Raw genomic sequence first — 11054 nt, forward strand, 5'->3', positions numbered from 1 at the left:
CGTTGTACAAAGAATCCTATTTTCACTAAAAGCAGCAATTTCAGTATATTACTCGTAATATAACCCGCAAAATTATAATTTGCGTAATCACTGGTAGGAGGACCTCTTGTGAGTCCGCACGGGTAGGTACCACCACCCCGCCTATTTCTGCCGTGAAGCAGTAATGCGTTTCGGTTTGAAGGGTGGGGTAGCCGTTGTAACTATACTGAGACCTTAGAACTTATATCTCAAGGTGGGTGGCGCATTTACGTAGTAGATGTCTATGGGCTCCAGTAACCACTTAACACCAGGTGGGCTGTGAGCTCGTCCACCCATCTAAGCAATAAAAAATATAAATAATAATATAGACTATGCTGCCAGTTGACATTGTTTTTACATTCATTTAACCTTGTAGTAAGTATATTTTTGACGTGACAACGTCTTATAATTCGATGGAGCCGGCTGCACGCACGAAAAAACATGACTCATTGAGGCGTTCCATTTAAGGCTTGAAGTGCAAGCGAGAGCGCGCAACGAGCGACAAAGAGGCACAATCGGCCTCCGCGTTCGGCAGCGTTCGACATCTGTCTCTCCTACTTGAGTGAGCGATGCATCCGCGTGGACAGCTGCTATACATTAATACATTTACATGTTTTCGTCAAGTAGAAGTTCAACGAAAAGTGAATCTGGTTTCAGTTGTCCATACAAAATATTATCAAAGAAATAAAATTAAATTTTGAATTGTAAAATGAAACCATTCCATCAGTATTTTCTTATGACGTTGTCACGTTCAACTACCGTCAGTAAATCGACTTTACAAACAACCGACTTTTTTCCCTAGCTAATCGTTGGTAGCCTAAGGGCATAATCCAACTATTTACAGACCGGTAGGTGAGCTTATGGGTTCAACCTGAGAGAGTTTGCCAACATTGGCTCTAGCAAGAGCAGTACTTCACAGATCTATCCGATGATTTGCAAGTGAAGTAAATTGTCCCTTCGTAATAAGGTGACACTGTAAAAAACTTGCATACGTCCGGTTATGACCTCGAGTTCATCAGTAAGTGTCTACAGTCGGCATCAGTGCGCCATTTCGAGAAAGTGGCACAACACGAAATCCCTCTCATCGTGGCCGCCGATAACTACATTCCCGATCCTGCGGACTGGATGGTAAACAGTAGATGTTGCCCTAAACACGTCATTTCGGATTGTCCCGATTCACTACCGGTGCTTTTAGGTATCTAAAGCACTGGTCATCGTCGTCAGGTTTGAGCCACGTGAGCTCGCCTACTAATTCTGTGCATCTAGTATAAACTCTCGAGGTTACCAGAACAGGTAGAAAATATCACAGAATCACCTCTGGATTGGAAACGCGACGCACTGAGAAGATCCAGCGAGAAACTCAATGGGTCTTTTAAGGTTTAGTTGCACATCGAACTCTTCGTTGTAATCGATAAAGAAGTGAGTATAAAGCATCTGTTTAAAATCAGTTACGGTTACGCTGATATAGCCTCTCAAGGCTCTCAGCTTATGTAGGTAATAATAAAAAAAAAAACGAACTATTCCATAGACAAAGTTGACGTTTTGCTAATCCATGAGTTTCACATATGACATTTGGTAAATGATAATAAACATGGCGTGCTGATTAAGGAGCGTCGCTAAAATAATTTTGTTTATTAGGTCAAATCTCATTTTTGTTAGTATGCGGTATATTCGATAAAGTAGGTAATGTGTTCACATATTCGAGTAAGGATACTTAATGTAAATGTCCGGAGAAGGTAATGCGGCACGCTGTGTGCGGAGGATGTGCGTGCGGATGAGGAGTCGCCGGGGCGAAGGCGCTTGGCGGTAGGCAAGGCGTGAGTGATATGCAAGCGGCGCCGGCGCGCTACGTGTCTGTGAGCGAGTTGTACACGACCGACGAAGTGGAGCTGTTGCTGGACGAGATTAGAGAGCTGGAGCCCACGAGCTGCCGCGGTGAAGACGTGCAGGTTACTCTCACAACACACTAAAGATTATTGTTTATATTGTCCACAGATGGCAAGTATATATATATTTTTTATTGCTTAGATGGGTGGACGAGCTCACAGCCGCCCACCTGATGTTAAGTGGTTACTGGAGCTCATAGACATCTACAACGTAAATGCGCCACCCACCTTGAGATATCAGTTCTAAGGTCTCAGTATAGTTACAACGGCTGCCCCGCCTTCAAACTGAAACGCATTACTGCTTCACGGCAGAAATAGGCAGGGTGATGGTACCTACCCGCGCGGACTCACAAGATGTCCTACCACCAGTAAGTAATTTAAATACATTACATTGTTGGTAGTCTAATCATGGACTAATCTTGGATCTAATCATGAATCCTTGAACACTACATTTCTACTGGGTATAGCTTCCTAGAAAATTAATTTCATGCTCAAACCTAACACATCGCATACATTGTCCTTATAATCATGAGCAAACTTCAAGGTACAAACACAAATTCAATAAAAATTGAATGTATTTGTAGTTGTTTCACAACTTTTTGACTATCAGACGCAGATTTTTATTGTACAAATTGGTAAACAAATAGCTATCTAATGCAATGAAACATAGTCGCAGTTTGTTTTCTTCTATTTTGTTATTGTAAAATTAATTGGCCATTTACAATTTTTTTTACTGATTACACTCCTCCCTCCTTGCGTCAATAATCCTCAATGCTGAGGATCGTGGCTTCCTCTAACAACTTTCTCCTGTATTATCCTGCGCCATTCCTGCCTATCCTCTGCTGGATAGCAATGTGGACTAAGTATTGATTGATTACACTAAAGCTCATTAGTTATTACAAAGCTTATATGGGTGGAGGAGATCATGGCTTATCTGGTGTTAAGTAGTTAGCGAAGTCCTTAGACATCAACAATGTCAATGCCACCACCCACCTTGAGACATGAGTTCTAAGGTTTCAATTTTTACAGTACAACAGCTGCCCCACCAGTCAAACCAAAACTCATTATTGGTTCACGATAGAAATAGGCAGGGTGGTGTTACCTACCCATGCTGACTTAAAAGATGTTCTACCACCAAAAATTACACAAAAAAAATTTTTGAGGGTTGGATTTTTATTACCTGATGTAATTGTTCACTCTCTTGTTCTGTAATTATTCACTCTGGAAGTAAACAGTGAATGTTTGTGATGTACATATTTCAATACAAAAATTGATACCTGTGTGTGGGATCCGAACACCAGCACAGTTGTATTGCTTGATATGTATGCACTAGGTATCTTTTCCTTTAGGCCATAATGACAACAAATGTAGAAAATAGTATTGGGAACTATTGCCTATTATTAGGCTTATCTATATATATATAATAGAAAGTCGTGTTAGTTACACTATTTATAACTCAAGAACGGCTGAACTGATTTGGCTGAAAATTGGTGAGGAGGTAGCTTAGAACCAGGAGAAGGACATAGGATACTTTTTATCACGTTCCCATGGGACGTGATATAAAACGTGGCATAGCAAAACGCAACTGATATGGAATAAAAAAACTCAACTGACAGCTAAACATAATATATTCTATGGTTAATTATAGTAGAATTTTGAAGTTGACCGGTTGATGTGTTTGAAACACACCGTGTGGCGAAACAAAGTTCGCTGGGTCCACTAGTTGAATATAAATGAAGTAATTTTCTTAATGAAAAATATTAGCCCTTCTTATATAGCTGTTTTTGCAAATAATAATGTATTACTCAACAATGTTATATAGTGTCCCAGTTCATATCAAGTTTGTACCTGGTTTATTCTTAGTAAATGTGGACACTGAGTAATTTTGTTGCTTTTTTGTCACCAATGGTATTTTCAAATTTTTTCTGTTATACCCATTCCCAATGTGGAATGTCAAATTTAAATAAAACCAGAGTTCTATCTTAACTTTCACATCCATCATATATTACTCAGAACATTATAGGTTTTATAAAGAAATGACTAATTAATCAATAAAACAGTAATTATTGTATGAGCCTAGAAACTAGACGATAGAAATGAATAATATGATACATTTTATAATGGTAACTTTTTCATTTTGCTTTGATGTTATTGAAAAAATTAGTTATTTGAAACAGTTGAAATTAGTTTGTTATATGAATAATAAAGAGTAAAGTATAAAGTAATATATTGTAGGATTTCGAGATAGCCGGTAGCGGGTGTGTCTCGGGCGGGCTGTCGCCGGTGGGCACTGAGCGCTCGTGGGACTCCCACGCGCAGTACCGCGCCGCCGTCTCGCCCGGCGCCGGCCCCGCTCCCGCCCAGCTGTACTGTGCGCCGCGCCGGCTGCTCGCACCGCGCGCCGCCGCCTCGCTCGTGCTGGCCGGCGCCGGGGCCGCGGCCGCCGTCTGCGTGTGGGTGGCGGGCGGACGCACCGTGCGCTTGCCGTTGGCCGGCCGCCTGCGCGCGCTCCTGCTGGCAGCGCTGACGTCGGCACTGCTGCACGCCACGCTGGCGCTGCTGGCCGCCACGCGTCTGCAGGCGCAGCTCGCTCTCGACTGGCCCCGCGTGTGGTTGGTGGCCGCCCTATGGACTGCGGTCTCGCTCACCTGCGGGGGCTCCCTCACGCTGCACGCCATCGTCGCTGCTCCAGAATACAGATATGCACCCAAATACATCGCTGACCTGCTGTATGCTGCTGCTGTGAGTCTTTTAAACTCTCCTACTCCCTGTGCCGTATTGCGAGACTGTACAGAGCAATTCAACACAATTTTGAATGCGACCTTATGTTCTTAAATGGGTAATCGCAATTACATTGTGATGTCTATGGGCTCCAGGCCCCACTCAGTACTAGATAGGTTGTGAGTTCTTCTAAACATCTAGAGTGGACAATACAAGTTTGAAGTTTTAGTTGCAATAGCTGGGTAATGTTTCCAGGGTCTGGCCCTAAGTAGCGCGGCGCTGGCGGTGGCGGTGGCGGCGGGCACGTGCGCGCGGCGCGGCGGGGGCGCGGCGTACCGCGCGGTGCCGGCCCGCGACAACCCGCCCTTATAGCCCCTACTCTGTTCTACATTATGTATTCCCATACGTGTAGTGGCGGGCCGCGCATGCCGACAGTTGGCGGGCCGCTATTGCAAATGTGTAAAACATAGCTCAGGTAAAACAACTCGAATTGAATCGAAACTAGCACAATTTTTTTATTTAATGTTTTGAGAATATAAAAATTCTTCCATCAAATTATTACGTATAAAAAAAATAAGTTTATTGCACAATTCCTATAAAAAAAAGTAATAACAGATTTGATTATCAATCCTTGAGCCTCTGAACTAAGAATAGATAAATAATTAATGTATTCTGTTACAAAAAGGATAAAACGTGTGCACACAGAGAGCACAAGTTTCTAGTTTTTTCTAAATAAGTTCAGTGTTTATGTGTGCAGAGTTTATCCAGTTGTGTAAACCTGACAAAAACAAATAAATAAAAACTGATCAAAAGTAGAGGTTATATGAAATTAATTAATCTATAATCACGATAATAACTACTGATATCTCTTTATGAGTTTTGCGTTGTGTGAGGGATCTTAAACTTTCTAAAAAGTACGTTTATCTCATTCCTAGTTAATGGACTAGTTAATGGACCAGTTGGCGTGTAAGGGGCCCGCTGCGAGTCGCTGGCACGCTCGCACGTGGCACGTCCGCACGTGGCACGTCCGCACGGGGCACGTCCGCACGTGGCACGTCCGCACGCGGCATTTCCGCACGCGGCACGTCCGCACGCGGTACGGCCGGCATCGCACGATAAATTGTTCGCCCGACATTTTGCTCTCCGTTCACATAACGCAAAACTCTCCAGCGACAGGTTGGAATTGAGACCGGTGTAATTTTTTACAGTTTTATATGTAAAATACTATTACTGTATTGTGTCCTTATAATAACTTAATTTGAAATGTTTCTTAAGATAATGTTGAAAGTGGATATACTTGTAAAAATATTCATAATACTTTTCATAATTTTCGATTCAACGACTCAAGAAACTACTAAGTTTTTGTGAATGGTTTTGATAGTGAAATATTAAATTAAAATAACCAGACTGGAAGGACAAAAAATGGTGATCTCGTTCCATCTCCAGCAATTCGCGAGCTCCGTCGGTGCCATCAGTCAGCGACTTGTTGGAGTTTACGTTTCATCAGGAGACCCACGTGTATAATATAATAATATTGTCTAATAATTGAGTCGTTTTTGTTGTGAAAGTGAGTTGTGTTGACACACGTACCTGGATAATGATATGTTGAGGTGTAGCCTGGCCCGCGCCCGGGGGCATCGGCATGGGTTAGGGCGCGTGTACGGTGCGAGCTGTGTGCCGGTTTGTTTATTGTAATGTATTTTAGTAAAGAAACGTCGATACTGCCATGTTCGTTCACGTCCATTTTGTGTTTTGTCCGTATTTTGTATTCGAGGTCGAAGGGCGAGGGATGCCGGGGGGCTCCACTGTTGCCCCGGGATGCTGAGGACACCCACCGCATCGTCCAACAACGCATCCTTAAACATATTGTCCCGTCGGTTGCGCGTTCAATTTCCGCGCCCACTTCCCTGACGTGAAAGTTACTTTAAAGGTGGTCTGCGTGCTTGGTCCAGCGGATCCCTCAAAATAGCAAATTAGACAAAACGCATTTCGCGTTTGGATTAAAATGAATTTGTGTATACCGACCAGATCTCAAAGCTAGTTCCTGTGTGTAGTTGTAAGGCTCAGCAGTTAGGACTGGTTTAGGGGCGCCTCTGGTGGCTCCTCCGGCTCGCTTCTGGTTAAGATACCTGCATCGACATCTCTATTAGCTGTAATGAAGGCGAGGAGCAGGCGGCTTGATCCTTCGTTTCTCGCTCTAGCATCTCGTATGATCTCTACATGTTCCAAGTCTGATTTTGAAGCTAGTCCATATTGACGATTGACTCTGTAATGACTTATTATAATTTTAATGATAGTAACGTGTAATAATGCCATTTAATCGAGTGTAGTTGTTTTGCACTTATTATAGACTTGTTCACATCATTTTTTATCTAGTCATATTTTGTAAATAAAAAGTTATTTTACTATGTTCATCGGCAGGAATAGTCGAAATGCGAATTAAACAACAGTATTATAATAATATTACAAATAAAAGAATATGTTTCATTGGTACATGTGAGTGTCGGGTACCGAGTGACCCCCGCAGCGACCCCTCGTTGGAGGGTTACTTCATTGCACAAAACAAAAGGGGGGGACTCTTTTGTTTTTCTTCTTTTTCTTTTCTTTTTCCGACGGGTTCGTAATTAGTTTCATGTTGTAAAATACATTTTATAGTGTACAATAAATATAGGTACATTTAAATGATATTTTAGACTCTGAGGAAGTCATACCGTCCGATTAGTCTCCTCCCGACGATAGGCAAAATTTACGAACGGCTCCTTCGGAAACGCCTCTGGGACTTCGTTACCGCGAACAAAATTCTCATAGACGAACAGTTCGGATTCCGCTCTAAACACTCGTGCGTACAACAAGTGCACCGCCTCACGGAGCACATCCTGATAGGGCTAAATAGGCGTAAACAAATCCCGACCGGCGCCCTCTTCTTCGATATCGCGAAGGCGTTCGACAAAGTCTGGCACAACGGTTTGATCTACAAACTGTACAACATGGGAGTGCCAGACAGACTCGTGCTCATCATACGAGACTTCTTTGTCGAACCGTTTGGTTCGATATCGAGTAGAGGGAACTCGCTCTCGCCCCCGTCATCTGACTGCCGGAGTCCCGCAAGGCTCCGCGCTCTCCCCGTTATTATTTAGTTTGTATATCAATGATATACCCCGGTCTCCGGAGACCCATCTAGCGCTCTTCGCTGATGACACGGCTATCTACTACTCGTGTAGGAAGATGTCGTTGCTGCATCGGCGACTCCAGATCGCAGTAGCCACCATGGGACAGTGGTTCCGGAAGTGGCGCATCGACATCAACCCCACGAAAAGCACAGCGGTGCTCTTCAAAAGGGGTCGCCCTCCGAATACCACTTCGAGCATCCCACTCCCTAATAGGCGCGCAAACACCTCCGCCGTTAGCCCCGTCACTCTCTTTGGCCAGCCCATACCGTGGGCCTCGCAGGTCAAATACCTAGGCGTCACCCTCGACAGAGGGATGACATTCCGTCCCCATATTAAAACGGTACGCGACCGTGCCGCCTTCCTATTAGGACGTCTCTACCCTATGCTTTGCAAGCGAAGAAAACTGTCCCTCCGTAATAAGGTAACTCTCTACAAAACTTGCATACGCCCCGTTATGACGTATGCAAGCGTAGTGTTCGCTCACGCAGCCTGCACCAACTTGAAGCCCCTTCAGGTTATTCAATCCCGATTCTGCAGGATAGCCGTCGGAGCACCATGGTTCCTGAGGAACGTGGATCTCCACGATGACCTGGAGCTCGACTCTGTCAGTAAGTATCTACAGTCGGCATCATTGCGCCATTTCGAGAAGGCGGCACGACATGAGAACCCTCTTGTCGTGGCCGCTGGAAACTACATACCCGATCCTGTAGACCGAATGGTAAACAGTCGACGTCGCCCAAAGTACGTCATTACGGATCCTCCCGATCCATTAACGGTGCTTTTAGGCACCACAAGCACCGGTCACCGTCCTCGTCGAATCCGTCGCTTGCGACGAAGGGCTCGACGAGCGAATTAACCCCTAGACACAGCCCACTGAGTTTCTCGCCGGATCTTCTCAGTGGGTCGCGTTTCCGATCCGGTGGTAGATTCTGCGAAGCATTGCTCTTGCTAGGGTCAGTGTTAGCAACTCTCCGGTTTGAGCTCCGTGAGCTCACCTACACACGTTAGGGTGAAGCTGAAATAGCCTCTCAAGGCTATCAGCATAGGTAGGGAAAAAAAAAAAAAAAAAAAGTGGAAGTCATGAAAACTTTCAGAGAAGAGTGAGGATTTGTGTTGTTATTCACAGATTCGACTATTTCTGTTTTAGAACAAATATTCGCTATGATTCCTAGTCCCTAGTTCAATAAGGTGAAGCATATGTTTTCCTTGATTTAATTAGTTCCTTCTCAGATTGATTACAAACGTATGATATATTTGTTCATTTTATTAACGCTATACATATACAGCCGATTGTACGGGAAGGGTCAATTTTTGTATTCGTTAGTTGCTTACGAACTTGTCTGTAGTAGATAGCATTGCTGTCAATGTAGTCTCTTGATATTCCGTCAGCTTATTTTTAATTTTTAATAAATAGTTCCTACATATGAAATTACTTGTAATTGGCGCCCTATTTTATGAGGTTAATAAATAGAAACAATTAAAAGACGTTGAGACAGTTCTCAGCCAATGTTTTATTTGGCAGAGGTTAGGTTAGGTTAGGTTAGGTTTGCCTCTGGTATTTCTCACTTAAAATACTACGTCGTCTGACTGATGAAAACGATGCTGCTCGATTCACTCATAAAAAAACTTATGCTGTCCGCTACAGTCAAGTCCAATGTTTAAATAAAACTGTAGCAGCAAAAAATCGTTAATAAAGCTTGTAATAATATACATTTGCTCCAGTAATAATCATGTATAATAGATACAAAAACATAAGTTCTATGAAATCGATGATATTTGAAATGTTAGGCTCGACACTGTACATTTGTAAATTATTGTCTTGCTCGACGAAAAGTTCGGTAAAAGTCTCATACTAGCTCTTTCCGCATGTCGTATCGGCGGACTCGGTGGCAAATTCAAAAGTGACATCTCGTTTCTAACTAGATAACCATTAACGAATGAAGTACGCCTTTTGTGTGTGCACTCACTCACACGCGCAGTGGGCCGGCCGCGACGGTTGTCGCTTGTGTCGCTGTCCCCGGTCCGCTGACGCAGGGCGGGACGAGAGGCGGTATTCGAACTCATAATGTAATCTAAACTTTGGACCACTTAACATTTGATTTTAATTTTTTTCGGTGTCGAGCCTACCCCGGCGCCACGCGACAAAACTGGCGGTTACCGACTGTAACTACAATTTTAGTTTTACGCCACCTTCGTATTAGATCGGACAGTAGAATGATTTTTGATAACATTTTAATTAAATACTCCTCACACGAGCTTACATACCTATTTCTAGTTTAGTTTTATAAGAATGAAAATGTTGGTAATAAAGCTACATTATGTTTGTTTTTTTTTGTCCACATCGATTACGTTGTCTTGTACAAAGCACAGCATGACTGAAGTGTCGATTCCCAAGCACATTGTGGAGCCGGTGGCCGCGTCTCCTCGGTCCGAACTCTATTGATGTGATCACTCAGAACAATATTATGTTAGATCCCCATTAAATCTACATAATATTGTAAGGTACATATCACAAAAATAATTTTTTTGGTTATTATTTTTATTACATTTATTTGTCGTCTGCATTGAATCACAAAATACTTAAAAACGCTACGTTTTTTTTCGTTATTTTATATCACTGTTGAAGATTTTTTCGATATACTTTGCACACGTTTATAGTTGTTTTTACTAGCAATTTTAATGTTTGATATTTTTTAAGATACATAATATATATTAATATAAATGAAGAATTTAAAAAAGTAAGTTCTATTCGAACCAAACACTGTTTGTGGTTTGTGTTGGTGATGTTCGGAAAAGAAGCAACGATTCACTACTTTGGTTGGCGCGAGTTGTAGACGTAATTAAAACTACTTTTACAGTTTCATAATATGTGATTTAGATTTATATGGGCATTATGTTTTAGAAGGGTGTAGTAATGCCCTGATAACAAATAAAATTGGAAAAAAAACGTAGCGTTTTTAAATTTCATTGTAAACGAAGCCTTATTTATAATCAGTGTTTCTTAAACTTTATTTTCAAGTTGAAAGTATTATAATGTAAAAGTTGGAGCGTAACGTACAATCCTGGACTCGCACGGCCCAGGGACCAAGTTGAGAAGCACTGGTGTTTGCGCAGCTTTCGTGTGTGACTGTAATGTAACGAAAGATAATAAATATGTAAGCACTCCACTGAAAGGTTTGATTCGTAAAATGTCAACGAAATGTGCGAATCGTTTTTAATTTAAACATTTTAATGATATTAAATGGTTTTATACAAAGTT

General features: G+C 42.4%; 1 protein-coding gene across 2 annotated transcripts; it reads left to right on the forward strand.

The window, feature by feature from the left end:
• The first annotated feature begins 1571 nt into the window (after positions 1-1571).
• Positions 1572-11051, forward strand: LOC149500905 (uncharacterized). 2 transcript variants are annotated; one of them, XM_089735468.1, is made up of 4 exons: positions 1572-1697; positions 1780-1967; positions 4140-4646; positions 4881-11051. In XM_089735468.1, the coding sequence occupies exons 2-4, from the start codon at positions 1845-1847 to the stop codon at positions 4995-4997; spliced, it is 747 nt and encodes a 248-aa protein (XP_089591594.1). In that variant the 5' UTR covers positions 1572-1697; positions 1780-1844; the 3' UTR covers positions 4998-11051. The 2 variants fall into 2 exon arrangements, with proteins under 2 accessions (XP_089591594.1, XP_089591595.1); XM_089735469.1 differs by having other exon boundaries at positions 1581-1701.
• The last annotated feature ends 3 nt before the right edge of the window (positions 11052-11054 follow it).

This window comes from Bombyx mandarina, chromosome 19, assembly GCF_030267445.1.
Source record: "Bombyx mandarina strain Sakado chromosome 19, ASM3026744v2".
Taxonomy (NCBI): Eukaryota; Metazoa; Arthropoda; class Insecta; order Lepidoptera; family Bombycidae; genus Bombyx; species Bombyx mandarina.

Coding starts and splice junctions, on each gene's coding strand:
- LOC149500905 (XM_089735468.1), top strand. CDS start 1,845: ATGCAAGCGGCGCCGGCGCGCTACGTGTCTGTGAGCGAGTTGTACACG. Junction 1,968..4,139: donor GCCGCGGTGAAGACGTGCAG/GTTACTCTCACA, acceptor AATATATTGTAG/GATTTCGAGATAGCCGGTAG. Junction 4,647..4,880: donor ACCTGCTGTATGCTGCTGCT/GTGAGTCTTTTA, acceptor TAATGTTTCCAG/GGTCTGGCCCTAAGTAGCGC.